General features: G+C 39.7%; 1 protein-coding gene across 1 annotated transcript; it reads left to right on the forward strand.

Annotated features, from left to right (window-relative positions):
* The first annotated feature begins 3350 nt into the window (after nt 1–3350).
* AVPR1A (arginine vasopressin receptor 1A) lies at nt 3351–8770 on the forward strand. Its single transcript, XM_081084305.1, has 2 exons — nt 3351–4481; nt 7147–8770. The coding sequence occupies exons 1-2, from the start codon at nt 3575–3577 to the stop codon at nt 7431–7433; spliced, it is 1194 nt and encodes a 397-aa protein (XP_080940431.1). The 5' UTR covers nt 3351–3574; the 3' UTR covers nt 7434–8770.
* Nucleotides 8771–16338: the final 7568 nt, after the last annotated feature.

The raw sequence follows: 16338 nt of genomic DNA on the forward strand, positions 1-16338 counted from the left end.
CTTGACTTCACTAAGTTCAGTGGTGACACCAAAGTGCTCTGGAAATCCAAGTACTTTATTCAGTGTTTTTCAAACTGTATCCATTGTCTTGTGACATATCCATCACCTTTCCATGGGGGAAGTAAAAGGATGGAGGCTTTCCATAGTCCAATAGGTTTTGGAAACATGGATAAACAGAGCTAAGTATGTTTCTCAGAGGTTGTTTGTTTTTTTGTTTTTTTTGGTGTTTTTTTTTTTTAATGTATAAATCTCTAGGAGAGAAAGAAGTGTATACACAGCACTTCCCCCAATGTATTTGACCATGGAATTCTTTTCTCATAAAAAAATGATATCAGTATCTCCAATTGCTCAGAAAGGAGTTGGGGACATGCTGCTCTAATTGAAAAAGAAAAACCTTCTTAGCAAATAACAGGGAATATGGGGGATATCCTATATAATAAAGGGGTAATATGCAAATCAACCGAATGGTGGAACAACTGGTTCCTATGATGCACACTGACCACCAGGGGTCAGATGCCCAACGCAGGAGTTACCCCCTGGTGGTCAGTGTGCTACCACAGGGGAATGCCACAGCCAGAAGCCCAGAAGCCGGGCTCACAGTTGGCGAGTGCAGTGGCGGTGGCAGGAGCCTCTCCCGCCTCCCAGCAGCACTAAGGATGTCTAAATGCCGGCTTAGGCATGGGAGTGGGCCTAAGCCGGCAGTTGGACATCCCTGAGGGCTCCTGGACTGCAAGACGACTCAAGCCGGGCTGAGGGATTCTCCCCCCCCCCTCCCCACAAGTGCACAAATCTCATGCACCAGGCCTCTAGTTTACTATATAAAAAGGGAGAATTAATGTTTTGAATCCTATGAAATGCCAGAAACTTAAACAACCAGTTACATAATTAATGCAGCAGTTGCATTATGTTTTATCGCCAATATTTTACAGATGAAGAATTTGGAGCTCAAAGATGTCACACAGCTAGTAAGTTAAGGGGTAGCAGCTTCGGTTAATTGAAACACTTCTTAAATATCTGGAATTGCAAACTGAGGGAAAGAAAGACTAGCAAGTGAAAAAGAAAGATGACTCCAGGATATGTATGCACAACTTACACATTTTTCTTTTCATCATTTCACCTCCCCCTCCCCCCCAAAGTATGTTAACTGAAATCCCCTGAGAGTAAGATGGGGAAAGTAGTAAGTCTTAACACAAGAAGCACAGAACAAATGCGAATGGTTCTAAGAAAAAGCACAAGAGGCCACAGAAAATATTGACTATGTTCTTTTCACATTTTATGACCACAATTTCTTTACCCCCAACTGAGTAATTTCCATAGCAGTTCCAGTGAGGTACATGAATACTGAGTCTATATTTCATTGGTCCTGGTTTCCTTTGAATATGGAACCAGTAAAATTAAGACAGATAGATTTTTTAAATTATGTAGATTAAAAGAGGGAGTGGGGTCTGGAATCTGCATTGAACATTTTTTCCTGCTGAAATACGTATTAGTGTATGATACATGTCCATATGTGTCAGATACATACACACTAATGTAATTTGTGATTTAAAAGGAGGTCACCTCTCAAAGTCAGTGACCCAATTGCTTAAAGGCTTTTTCCAGGCAGGTGGTCTGGAAACCTTTTACTTATTGCCATCTCTGAACTTTTAAAATCTTTTCCCTCTTAAAATATCTTGGAGAACATGAAACAAGGCAACAGAGCCTGTAGTTTTGAGAGCATTTCCCCACACAGAACACTGTTTTACTTCTCATGATAACCTTATTGTAGGTAAAGCAGGTCCTTTTATTCCCGTTTTTAAGATGTGCAATTGAGGTTTATACAGCCACAGTGAAGCCGGACTCGAAAGGTCAAGTCTAGCATCCTTAATGTCACAGCCTTGGGCCTCGGGATGAATGAACTGGGAAGCAAAGTGGAATTACCGCTGAGAACTGCACCTCAGAAAGGCTTTGGTTTCTGCTCCTACATTTCACTCATATTTTTCTGAGACAAATTTATACCATGGCCACAATATACAAACATTCTGATTAAAAAAATAAAAAAGTCATGTTCGTGTATCTGCAGAGCAGGTTCTTTTCTTTTTTCCTTTCGTGAAATAGCCTGAAAACAGCTCCCCCTTGCTGTCTTTCAAAGCATATCTTCACTAAAGTTAAAACGCAAGGCTCTTTTAACAGTATTTCTGCGTCGCTTGGGCCTGCAGCTGAGTTCCAGCTGTCCAGAGTAACTAATTAATTAGTAACTAACAGGTCTTTTCTCCCTTCACAGCGCCTCCTTCCTGCCTGGAGATTGCCTTGCCCTTCCCCCCACTCCCCTACCCCACTCAGGAGCCTGGCAGTTTTCCGCTCCGGTGCCCTGGACAGCGCCGCCTGGGTGGCCGTCCTCCGGCAGCTGCTTTCTGTCCACTAGAAGAGATGTCCCCACGATTTAGCAGTAACCAGGCGATGTCCCCACGGACTACTGTGGCCCAATTCCCGCGCATCCCCCCTGTGGGAATCAGGCTTTTCCCGGGAGAAAACCCCAGGAATCCAGCTTAGAGAAAACTTCCTACGTCTCCTCCCATCCCCCAGCCCACCCGGGGGAAACTGGAAAACCGGGAGACAGTCCCTTCCCCGCTTGTAGATAAACGCACGGCGGCCACGAGGGCTGGATGGGACGAGTGAGTGCGTCCCTCCCCTCCGTGGGCAGGGTAACAGAGAGCCGGCAAACAAGTTCCTGGGAAGAGCGCACCCTCTAAGGCACCCACTTGTTACCCAGCGGAGGAGGGTGGGGAGTGGCGAGGCAGGAAGAGAGAGAATTCCCGAAGCACATTTCCCTGGGAACAAAAGGAGTCAGGCTCCCTGCACTCGACAGAGTGAAACCTGGCTGGAGGGGCTGGAGTCCTGCGCCAAGGTCAGGCGCAAGAGCCGCGCGCCCCGCAGAGAAGACTCGGGGTTTCTAGGAAAGGTATTGGTCACGTCTGTTTGAGTCAAATGCGGGGCTAACGTGGCTATTGAGGGGGCTTGAGGAAATGGTGGTAATCCCAGAAAAGGCATGACACGTCCTGTTCACCAAGATTTTTGGAACAGAAGAGCGGGAAAGCCATATGACCCCGCATATTATGCGGAGGAATAGGCAAGTCTCCCGGTCCCACCCCTGCAGCTGTGATGCAAAGAGGACCAGTCACCGATGTGAGGCAGGAAAATAATCCCCCCTCCCCGGAAGGGGGTAGGGAGGTGGGGGGAGTGGGCAGCGAGCAGACTCCAACCACTGGGGTGAGAGAGCGCGCATTCTGTGGAAACAAACCCCGCCTAAATAATTGAGTTAGGAGCCCACTGCCTTCAGAGGCTCGGAGCGCACCTCCCCAGCTTCCCCTGAGTTGAGTAAGGGAAGAGCAGGAAAAGCGGCGGCTGACGGAACGGAGAGCAGCTCAGTTGGCCGGTGGGACGCTGCGCCCGGAGACGCCTGCGGGAGGGAGAGCGGAGCCCCGCGAGCGGCGAGCGCGGGCAGGAGAGAACGCAGCCGGTCAGGAGCGCACGCCCGCGGCGGCAGGAAGGGAGCGAGCCTCCGCGGAGGTCGAGGCGCTGCTGCCCGGACAGGATGCGTTTCGCCAGGGGCAACTCCAGCGGGGACAACGCCACTCGGGAAGGCGGGGATCCGCCGAGGGACTGGCGCAACGAGGAGCTGGCCAAGGCGGAGGTCGCTGTGCTCGCCGTGATTTTCGTGGTGGCCGTGCTGGGGAACAGTAGTGTGCTGCTGGCGCTGCACCGCACGCCCCGCAAGACGTCCCGCATGCACCTCTTCATCCGCCACCTGAGCCTGGCGGACCTGGCTGTGGCTTTCTTCCAGGTGCTGCCGCAGATGTGCTGGGAAATCACCCACCGGTTCCGGGGACCCGACGGGCTGTGCCGCGTGGTGAAGCACCTGCAGGTGTTCGTCATGTTCGTGTCGGCGTACATGCTGGTCGTCATGACCGCGGACCGCTACATCGCCGTGTGCCACCCGCTGAAGACGCTGCAGCAGCCCGCGCGCCGCTCGCGCCTCATGATCGCCGCCGCCTGGGCGCTGAGCTTCGTGCTGAGCACGCCACAGTACTTCGTCTTCTCCGTGGTCGAGGTGGACAACGTCACCAAGGTCTGCGACTGCTGGGCCAGCTTCATCCAGCCCTGGGGTCTCCGCGCCTATGTGACCTGGATGACGAGCGGCATCTTCGTGTTGCCTGTGATCATCCTGAGCACCTGTTACGGCTTCATCTGCTACCACATCTGGCGCAACGTCCGCGGGAAGACGGTGCCCCGCGAGGGCAAGGGCGCCCAGGGCACCGGCGGCGCCTTCCACAACGGGCTCCTGCTCGAGCCCTGTGTCAGCAGCGTGAAGATCATCTCCCGCGCCAAGATCCGCACGGTGAAGATGACTTTCGTGATCGTGACGGCTTACATCGTTTGCTGGGCGCCCTTCTTCGTCGTCCAGATGTGGTCCGTCTGGGATGAGAAGTTCCCCTGGGCAGGTAGGTGTCCGGCCCATGGAGGAAGGTGCTGGGATGGAGTCCTGACGGGGCGGGGGGTTCTTTTCATAATATCCCCTAGGTCCTAGGCAAACTGGGCTCGCCAGCCACATGCAGCTCTTTGGCCCCTTGAGTGTGGCTCTTCCTATGCCTTAGGAGCACCCTAATTAAGTTAATAACAATGTATCTACCTATATAGTTTAAGTTTAAAAAATTTGGCTCTCAAAAGAAATTTCAATTGTTGTACTGTTAATATTTGGTTCTATTGACTAATGAGTTTGCCGACCACTGACCTAGGACAGTTTTTCTTAAATTTCTGTGTGCATGAGAATTACACCTTGGGTGAAATTCTCAACAGGGCATATTCCTGGGGTACCCACCTCAGACATTTTGTTTCAGTAGCTCTGGAATGGGGCCCAGGGATCTGCATTTGTAGCTTGCAGTGATCCCAGGACCACAAATCCAGAAACCATGCCCTAAAGTGAGCTACACAACTCCAAGACAGGATGACTTCCTTTTTCTCAATAAACTTTAATAATTCCCCTCCATAAAGGCCTTCATGTGTTAGATTTCTTCCTAGGAGTTTTATATTTGTTAATGCTACGGTAAGTTTATTTTTTAATTACATTCTAACTGGTTGCTGCTGATTATAGATATATTGTTGCTATGTGTTGATTTTGAATCCAGCAACCATGCTAAACTTTTATTGTGTTTTTTTTTTAAATTGTGGACACTATTACAGATGCCCTCCATTTGCCCCCATTTGCACAGTTTTTTGTGTCTATGGGCAATGCATATATGAGTGACTTTTTGCCAATCACTAACCTCTATGTTAAGTACCCTGCTTTCAAATCTATTGGATTTAAGGAAATATTTTTACTGTCACAACTGCTTTTTGTTAGCTTGTAAAAAGTATCACAATTAATAAAAACATTTTGTGGCAGGAGTAAAATGTACATATTTTTTTCTGAAAAAAGTAGTCTTAGGAAGTCAATAATTCTAATTTGGCATTTAGCTAGTACTCCAATTCTTATAATCCTTTTCTAACAACTACTTTAACAATCTTTGGGGGGGGGGATTTCAAAGTACAATTATTAATAAACTCTAAATTTGTTAAACTAATTAATTAGTCTTTCAGCAGCAACCTGACCATACAGCTATACACCTCTTCATGCAACCTTTGCAACAGTTTATGAAAAATGTTCCCTACACCTACTAGCCTGCTTGATTTTAATTCCTTCACAAACTAGAAAAACTAACTTCACTAGAATGTACCCCAAAATAAATGATTTAATATTGTATCTTGAAAAATATATTTCCTTTTAGTAAGAAAAAAACTTTCAAAAGAACTCTATTACAGGAATGTTACCAACAACTGTAGTTGAGAAATGGGTATCTGGGAAGAACTGTCTTCTTGTTATTTGGGATTCACTAGGGAGTATATGTGAAATACTCTGGAATTTATATGTGCAAATAAAATATTTGAGCGTGATCTTAATTCAAAGAAATGAAAATTCATGCATGACTATAATATTACTGATGAAAAATACAACATAAATGCTATATTTTTGGTTTACCATTTCCTGTCTTGCTTGGTCTTAGCAGCCTAATTATTGCCAATCAAATACAAAATCAGCCTAATAATTACTTATAGGAATTTAGACATGATTACTAAAATATTCTTCACTTATCTGGAAGTATGATTTCCATTATTTTTTGAATATTCTTAGCCATGGATAATGACCACCTTTAAAAGTATAGCATCTTAGCATAAAGTATGATTAAATAACATGTAATTTATTCTGGCATAGCATGAGTGAGAAGACACAGGCTTGTGTTTTATAATCAAGGGAAAGTCAGTGCTTGATAATTATTGTTATCTTCAGAAAAGGTGTATTATCTATTGTTCTAGTGTGAAAGTGAAAGATTATAATACGTATGCAGTTTAATAGGGCAAAGTAACATAAAATGTTTCAAAAGCCTGTTGGAATCTCCTAATTCAACTGTTCTTAATATAATTTAATTTTTAAACTACAATCAAAAAAAGGTTTTCTTTTTAAATTAAAAGAATTTTCTAATTAACAAAAAAAAACCACAAAAAACCACACAACAAACTAAATATTGCATCCTTCAGGGACCTATTTCAACTGTCCCCTTCTGTATAGTTTTGTTATTACAAGAATATTTTTTAATATTTAAAATTTAGAACTACTAAACATGGTGCAGGATGTCAGTCATACTTCTGCCTGAGTTATTGGGATGAATACAATTTGATGTATATGGTTATAGACTCTTGAAATTTCATCGCAATTGAAGCAGTTCTGTAAGTGCTGTGTCCTTTAGCACATGCTAGCACTAGAACAAAGGATACAAACTTCTAAAAAATAAGTTACTTAATATTCTTAACCTCTTAAAAATCCCACTTATTCTACTTAAACATTTTAACAGTGTTTTTAAATATCTGAATTCATTTCAAGGCATTTTCCTCACAAAAATATTTTATAGCCAAGCAATTTCCATATACCACCTATTTCCCTGCTTGATAAACAAAAGTCTTCACTTTCTATATTAATCCATAACTCTTTCCTACCTTCATTAGTCAATAGAAAAATAATTTTTTTTACTTGCATTTGACTATTTGAATAATCTCTGCTTATGATTTCCCTAGATTCGGAAAACCCAGCCATCACCATCACTGCATTGCTGGCTTCCTTGAATAGTTGCTGCAACCCCTGGATATACATGTTTTTTAGTGGCCATCTCCTGCAAGACTGTGTCCAAAGCTTCCTGTGCTGCCACAACATGAAGCAAGCATTCAACAAAGAAGATTCTGACAGTATGAGCAGAAGACAGACTTCTTACACTATCAACCGGAGCCCGACAAACAGTATGGGTGCTTGGAAGGACTCACCTAAATCTTCCAAGTTCATAAAATTTATTCCTGTTTCAACCTGAGCCCCTCATTCATGCAACTGACTCTTGGGACAGACTTTCTTGCCCATTGGCTGAATCCAGCTCACAATCTTGAGAACAAATGAACTACATCAAATAAGCATATGTCAATTTGTTGGGTATAAGACTTTGTTTCTGGTTGCATTTTCATATTGCTATGACCAAATGCTATGAATTGGTTTATACAGAATGATAATAAAAACATGCTACACTAAAATGTTCAGGCCTAATTCCCAGAAATATAACAAGTTCCTGAAGGAAATATAACAGATGTTTCTAAAGGAAAAATCTTGACCATCCTGACGTTATATTTTATTGTTGGTTTCTTCTCTTTTTACTTCTGATACAACTAAGGTTTGATTGGTTTAGAAGTCATATAATGTAGGGGCCTTATTTCTGAACAAAGTGAGCTCACCATCCATCAGCGTTAGAGTTGGAAACAAATTAGAAAAGACATCAAAGAAATTGTTTCCATTCAATAAAATCAATTTATACATCAGAAAATGCAGCCTCAACCAGTGGCCTAGAGATGAGATGGTGCCTTGGAGAAGCATGAGCAGGGGCGTGTCTGGTTCAGAGTGGAAAGAAGAAAGTTTTATTAGAAGCTATAAATCACCTAAAATTCCAAAACAGGAAGTTTAGAACTGGCAGTTCCCTCCTTTTGTTTCCTCATGCTTTGTTGGTTGTGAAATGCCAATGGACTAAGATGCAGAAGGTTAGAAAAATGTGTCAACTCACTAATAATACTTTTCTTCCCCTTCAAGGTTGTTCTAAATTCACATTTGTATCAGGAATACTCAGTTTTATTAGAAAAGTAGAAGTGGATTGCCCAAGGTACTATGCAGACTTTCTCTAGAACAGTGTAAACATGTTTCGACCAGTGTCAAACTATAACACTGCTATTGGACAATACCCTTTTACAAAACGGTTTGCTAGATATTAACATGATCATTGCTTTACAGTTGGGGAGTCCAGATTCACAGATAAGAAAGTCTGCTAAAGAGTGACTCGAGATATATAATGTCCCCTAGCATTTAATTAAAATAACTTGGTCTTTCCTTCTCATCTCCCACCCTTTTAACAATGTGGGTAGAAGAAAGGCAGGGTTTCTACCAGGATGCAGAGGGAGATAGAAAAAATAAAAAAACTGCTCTGCACCTCCTCTGCTTTTCTTCGTTGTTAAATGCATGACTTTAGGCAAATTCTTTAAAAATACATAAAGCCTCTATGTCCTTGGCTGTACAATGGAGTTGGTAACACACTCCTCACAGAGTCATTATGGGGACTAAATGAAATAAGTGTGTAAAAGATCTTCATAAATAAACTGCCAAGTGCTATACAAATGCTAGTAGTTGTTTTATTATAGTCTTGGGGCCTTGAGAATCTCTCAGCCTTTTTCTGTTTACTTTTCATTAACCAGAATTTGTTGGTTTCATGTCTGGGATATAAAATCCTAAAACTTAAATATAGCTTCGTTGATTCATTGGAAAGCACTGCCAGCGTCGCTGAGCCTGACTTCTGCCTAACTCGTTTCCAACTTTAAAGACAGAACTTGCTTTCCTTTGAATGCAGGTAAATCAAAGCCAGCCGAGAGCATCAGTCTCTTTCATTTCCAAACAGAGATAAATCACAACACTATTTGGCTGTTGTTACTGCTTTTTTTTTTTTAATTAATGGAACTCAGTGGGTTTATTCTGGCTATTTTGTCTGGCTCCTTTTCCTTCTTAGAGACCATGCAATGATTTGAGGATATATCATAAATATTTTGCATCTCTTAAAGGAAGTAACAGTTATTTTAATAGTATTGTTGGTGGTTTTATTATTATTATTTTTAAATAACTCTGTAGATAAGAAACTGAGGACTGGACTGCACTGTGAGAACCTGAACCCAGCAACTTCACTCCTCTTCATTTTCTTGCCTCTCCAAATTCTCAGGCCTTTTACTCCCTGGATTGATATGCCTTAAAAAAAAAGTTTGCAAATGTTCTACGGATATTAGGCCCTTAGGTCTTAGAAGTCTGCTTTTCAAAAATAAGAAATATGTTTCTTAAAGGGTACCCTCCAATATGAGGTATCAATTAAATTAATCAATTCTTTATTAGTTGAGGCATGGCAGCATCTCAGTAACCCTGCCCTCTGTAACACTGTCAGCTTTTCGACACCTTCCCTTTGATAGTTCAAAAATGAAATCCTTTGGGTTGGATAAAAGATGAATCCACTTCTTTTTCTAAATCTAGTTGCAAAAGAATAACTTCATGCTTCTTGTATAGACTGCCAAATGTAAAACAATTCAGTTTCAATTTTACTTCTAGGAACATCTATCAAATCAGGTGCATATCAACCTACCCAGCCATGTTTTCTCCTTTTAAATTGCATGCGATGAGATACAGAACAAAGGCTGGGGAGACCCCAGAAGATCCAGTGCTAGTTCTGCACTCAGCAAGTATATTGTCTTATTCTCTGCAGGTTAGGCTTGTAGTTAAGAATAAATGTGTTGTGCCAGCTTCTTTTATTTTGCAGAGTTATCTGGAGGGAGATCCTGCAAGTACACCATATTAATGTATCTGTGTGGATTTGGGGAAATGATTGTTAGATAATCATCTGCAGGGAGAAACTGGTGATATTGTCCACTGGGCATTTGATAAATATTAGTTGATGATGAAAAAATAACATTTTAAAGTACATAATGTACTTAATGGATTAATTTTTGGACATGTATTTTCAAGGTATAAAACTACTCAGCTTTTATACTAAAATATCATTTGGAACATAACTGTGAAGAAAATTAGTGAAATTCGATGGTTAATTATATACACTCCATACATATAGAATTTCTTCAAAGCAGTCTTCAACCATGATTGAGGGAAGGGTATGGTTTTTAAAGAGAAAAAGAAAAATCAAGTAGTCCTAATAACATGCAGTACCCTCCTAAACATATCACAGTTCTTAGAATGGACAAACCATTGGTGATTAAAAAACACAACTTTAATCTGTTATAGCACAAGTAAAGCAATCCAATTATATTAAAATTTTATAAACTTTAGATTCTAAAACATACATTTTTGTAATGTAATTGGACACTCAGAGCTTTAAATTATTATAGCTTCAGAGTTTTCTCTACCACGAAAGCATAATTGGAGCTATCTAGGGAGACATTGAGCCTAGCCTCACCCCGGATATCAAAGATTAGTCTCCTTTCAGTCCACATAAACTGAGCCCTAATGGATTTTCATTCTGGAGGCAACAGCTCTATTTAAAGTAAGCCCAGGCAGGGCAGCTGGGATGCTAGCCCAGGGGGTGCAGAAGCAGCCATTCCCCACTTCCTCTCTCTCCTTCCCTGTGGCCCTTTTAGCACACTCAGTGTCCTTAGCAACACTGGGAATCATGAGTAACACAGAACAATAAATATTAGAGAATAATTCTTTATTCAAATTTGAGCAAAAATTTAAGACCTACTCATAAGCAGAGTTATGTTCTCAAGGCAACTGAAATGGCTGCGTCACACAAATTGTGTGATTTCATTGCATACCAAAGCATTTGAAAAATATTGTTCTAAATCAATTTTTAGATATAGTAATTTATCATGAATAAAAATATATTTTATCTATAGTATGTCATATCAAAAATATATATATTATGGCTCAATATTAAATGCCATTATTTACTTTTTTATTTTATATAATATAAACTCACATCACATCTTTTTACATTGATTATATTCCAAATAAAAACAAAGTGTCATGGAGCGAGTTAAATATTTTTGTGTCCCAGGGTCAAATTAGGAAATACAGAAAAGAAACTTTGAGAATAAATCTGATAGTAATATCAGAATAATTATTAATTATTATTAATATGAAATAATTAACATTTCCACACATGAAGGTAGTTATATTTATATCATGGGATTTATGACATATTCTATGATGTATTAGCTCCTTATTATAACAAATGTATTAAGAATTAATGTTGTATATTTAGTATTTTATTTTGGGAACTATTATTCAAATGTTCTATATCCCCTAGCTTATTATGCTATACTAGAGGCCCAATGTACAAAATTCATGCAAGAGTAGGCCTTCGCAGCCCCAGCTGCCTTGGCCTTCACAGCCCCGGCTTTGTCCAGAAGGTTGTCCAGACGGTTGTTCCGCTGTTCGGCCGTTCAGTCAATTTGCATATTACACTTTTATTATTATAGATAGATGAATTTCAATGTGTATTCTTGAGGAAATTGTATGATTCTGGTTTTGATGGATGTTGAAATGTTTTGTATTGTACCTAATATTTGGTCCTTTACTGAAAAAATGTCTTGTGGCATTATATTGAAATAAGTGGTGAATTTATTTCTTGATTTTACTGTGTATTGGCTTGATTCTACAAATAAAAATAAATCTCAAAGTTGTTTGAAATAATTTTATTACAACTTAGTTTAATAATGAAATATATTTCAATTTAATTATGCTGATTTTAAAAAACTTAAATGCTTTACAGCTGGTAGCTATTGATAGCTTTACATTTGAACACAAAGATGTTCTTGTTTATATTCTTTAACTGTATCTAGAACAGATAAAACTTCATAATTCTGTTTTCAATAAATTACAATAATGAAAGCAAATTAATTTTATTTTAGTTTGTATTAAGACAACCAAAATAATCTGTTAACTGAGGTCAGGTATGTCATCCTAGCCTAAAAATGTCATCTCTGTCTATTTGCCTCTAGAAGTTTGAGACTGAATTCTGGGCTCATATATCAAATCTCTTTCCTGTCTCATAGTCTTTAAAATTGGAATTCTTTACCCTGTGTACTAATAAATTCAAATCACATTAAGTTTCCATTTATTTTTTTTTCTTTGGCAAGTTAAACCCTAGTAGCATGGACTAAAAGGCTTATTTTGGGTTTGGCTTAAATTCTAGAAACAGTGAATGCCCAGAATGGAAGAAAGGGAATTTGAAGTCTCTATTTTAAAATACTGTTATTCTAGAACTCACTGTTATTTTAAAAGACTTGTAAATGCTTAAGAATAAACAAGATTTCTACCAAAACATGTTTTTAAAAGGTCCTATCAATCAGGTAAAATTGAACTAATAGTTCCATTGTATACCAGAAGATACTCATATAAAGAAATGCACTAGTGGCCTGGTCAATGTGGCTCAGTGGTTGAGTATCTATCTGTGAACCAGGAGGTTGCAGTTAGATTACCAGTCAGGACACATGCTTGGGTTTGAGACTCAATCCCCAGTATGGGGTGTGCAGGAGGCAGCCCATCAATGATTCTCTCTCATCATTGATGTTTCTATCTCTCTCCCTCTCCCTTCCTCTCTGAAATCAATAAAAATATCCTATCTAATAATAGACAAAGATGCAAATTGACCATACCTTCGCTACATCCACCATTGACTAATCAAAGCAATATGCAAATTAACCACCAACAAAGATGGTGGCTAATTTGCATATACTAGCGGGGAGCGAAGACTGAAGACACCTTAGAAGGAAGTCAAGCAACAGAGCCGAGGTAGCGGAGACAGGCGGGAGAGAAGCGGCAGAGATGGGAGGGAGAGAAGCAGCAGAGAAGGGCGGGGTAGGAGTGGCAGAGAAGGGCGGGGTAGGAACAGCAGAGATGGGAGCCAAGCCATATTCTTGCAGGAATCTTCCTGCAACGGGCCTCTAGTATTTTAATAAAAGAAATGCACTAGTGTAGGATTTATTAATTCATTCATTCTCTACCTTTAACCCTCCTTAATCTCTAGAGCTAAACATTTTTTCTCTTCTTTTCAAATGCCCTCTCAATATCTACACTATGACATACCAAAATGATTGCAATGTTGGTTTATTGGTCTGTCTTCTCCACAATAATCATAATTGTGTTTATCTTAAAAATAGGAAGTACTTCCTCTTCATCTTTGCATCTTCATATAGTAGCAGCAGTCTATAATATATGGTTAATTAATGAAGATATTAACACACACATATTATCATTAGCAGTTGGAAAAGCAAGCAAAGTCTGTGTTTTTCCCTAGATTTAAGAGGAATCCTGAGGATTATTACTAATCCCTGCTTCTGTTGAACTCTGAATCCACAGCCCATTAGTTTACTTCTCAGGACTACTCTTCTTCATTCTCCTGCCACCTTTCTTCCAACAATTCTGATTGATGGGGTCCCCTAAAGGTTGGGGGTCTGGTGAGGGCTTAGATTATGCCTCAGAAGAGACAGTGATTCATATGCACTTCCCTAGAGGTTCATGGTCATCTCTTCTAAGGAGGGTTAGTCTCTACTTATTCTTCCCTTTAGGATCTTACTGGCTGCTATCTTATTCAATCCTTCTCTCAAATCCCTTGTTTTCCCAACTGTCAGAAAATAAGATTTCCTCCACTTGGTTTTGTAGAACTATTTAACTTTTATTTGGCTAAAACACTCTCATTTAGACTATGCCTTTCAAAACAGCTCATTGTCTTTAAAGGTGTTTTCCTCAAGTAGAAGAGCCATTCTCATTCCAGAAGGAATGCTGTTTTTTTTCCTAGATCAAAGAACTAAAACTGCATTGAGCTTTTAAATTCAGCTGTTTTTCTTCATTTCTTTTATACTGGTTTTGAAACATAGAGGGTGCCTAAATCGTTTCGATTTTGCCCTTCTAATCATTTGTGTAACTTTCATACAATTGATGTTTCTCCAGGTTGGATTGCCCTGTATTCCCACAGGTGCACAGTTACAAGATCATCTCAAAATTCTCTAACAGATATTCATCTCATAATACTCTTAGAGGAGAATTCTGTAACTTTCCAGACTTTTCCACAATTCTGTAGCAGCCAAGCATAAGCAAATGCCCAAGCTATTGGGATAGATATAGAGATATAGATACAGATACTTCCATAGACTTTATTTTTTAGAGCAGTTTTAGGTCCATAGAAAAATTAAGTGGATAATACAGAGATTTCCCATATACCCCTCTCTCTACCAGAATGGCACATTTGTTACCACTGATGAATCTACATTGACACATCATAACCAGCAAGAGTCCATACTTTACATTAGGGTTCACTCTGGATATTGTACATTCTATAGCTTTGGGGAAATGTATAATGGCACATATCCACCACTGTAGTATCAGACAGAGTATTTTCACTGCCTAACAGTCCTCTGTGCTCCTCTTCCCTTTCCCCAACTCCTGGGGACCACTGACTTTTTTATTTTCTCTTTAGTTTTGTATGTTCAATTTTAATGTCCACTGTGTCTTTAATGCCCTGGCCCAGATCTTTGCTCCAGCTTACCTAATTGCTACTTTATTATAAAACAATATCATATAAAATAGACCCAACAACAATTCTAAGATATTTTCAAACAAAAGGAAACATAAGTTTAAAAAAAAAAAATCCTGCAGAAAAAGCCTTTCACCTGGGCCCAGACATTTGTCAAAATCTCTGCTAGAGGCATTTATCCCACTTCTTTTTTTCCCTTCCCCTCCTCTTCATACCAATTTAAAAGCATCCTCCATGTACCCAGCTCCACTTTCCAGCTGTGGCTCAATTTTTAGCTAATAGCACAACATTTTCAAAGGAAGAGCGCTCTTCCACAATTTGATTGTGAATGATGTGTCTTGCCCCTCAAATCCTTGTCGGTGAGAAATCCAGGGCCCAGAACATGCCAAAAACGCTCACTCCTAAGGAGCTTTTGAAAGCAGAACAGTGAGAGCCTTTAGAAAAGCCAAAGAACCCAAAGACTATATTTGGAGATAACAAAGAGCTTGGATAAGACTCTTATCTAACTTCAACTTTTCAAAAACAAAACACAAAATATGAACATTTTTTAGGTATCCAACTGATAATTATGCTTCAGTTGCTTCATTTTATAGAAAGACCATTTACTGACTACAGCATCCAAGTAATCTGCCCAACCCCTGACCCAAGACAGTGCAGATAAATGGTTTAAGCTGCTTAGGATGGAAACAGGGATCCTAATGACAAAGATAGAAGAGGAAAATCAGCCATTTAGGAGTTTTAGTAAATACACATAAATGCCTTTCTCTCGCCACCCCCCCCCCCTTTTCTATTTTAAGTTACAATTTATCTGGTAAAAATCCAGAAGGAACGTCAATGAAATTGTTATATTAGATGACTATAAAGATCAGTCTCCAGGGATTTTTAAAAGTGGCTTACTTACCTAAGCAAAGCTGGTAGTTTCCTTAAACAAATACATAAACTTTAAAATAAATAATGTAATCCTTAAAATATATAGAGATCTTCAATATACTGTCAATGGGTTATTATGCAAATGGTATGGAAATGAATGTTTTAAGTAAGTGAATAAGGTATTGTTTTGATGTCAAATACAAGCTAAATAAGTCTAAGTTAATTTGCTTCAAAACCATTCACTGCCTTTTCTGTTTGTGTTATGGAGTATAAGTCAGATTTTCATGGCCTACGCTGACATTCCAGGAGACATTAAAAGTTCAGGATCTTTGGGAAATAAAATACTAATATGATTTATATCTTCATTAGAATAAAGAGCTACTACAATGAGTCTTCACGATATCAAATCTTTGGATTAATTAATTTCTCTATAGAAATTAGCGGTGTGTGACCTGCTCAGTAGTTCCATTGGTAAATGAGAGATGGAGGAACACCTATCATTAGGTTTTATGAATGTTCCTATTCTTACCAAATATTTTAGGCTCAATTAGGTGTTATTTTTCTCTCTTATTCAAATGTAGAAAATATGTCTCTGCACATTTCAGAAAGAGGGGAGAAAGGATTTCTCCTCAGCTATACCTTCTTTGACCTTGAAACTGGTTCCTCTTTCTAGCCATCTTGTGCATGCCTTTCCAATCTACCTGTCCAACTTTGGGTTGAGTGGCGGGCAGGGTGCTGGAGCTGGAGACAAGTCTCTAAACTAGACTATTTCATTTCTTAATCTGAA

The sequence above is a fragment of the Myotis nattereri genome (assembly GCF_964212035.1).
Source record: "Myotis nattereri genome assembly, chromosome: 2".
Classification (NCBI taxonomy): domain Eukaryota; kingdom Metazoa; phylum Chordata; class Mammalia; order Chiroptera; family Vespertilionidae; genus Myotis; species Myotis nattereri.

Coding starts and splice junctions, on each gene's coding strand:
- AVPR1A (XM_081084305.1), top strand. CDS start 3,575: ATGCGTTTCGCCAGGGGCAACTCCAGCGGGGACAACGCCACTCGGGAA. Junction 4,482..7,146: donor TGAGAAGTTCCCCTGGGCAG/GTAGGTGTCCGG, acceptor TGATTTCCCTAG/ATTCGGAAAACCCAGCCATC.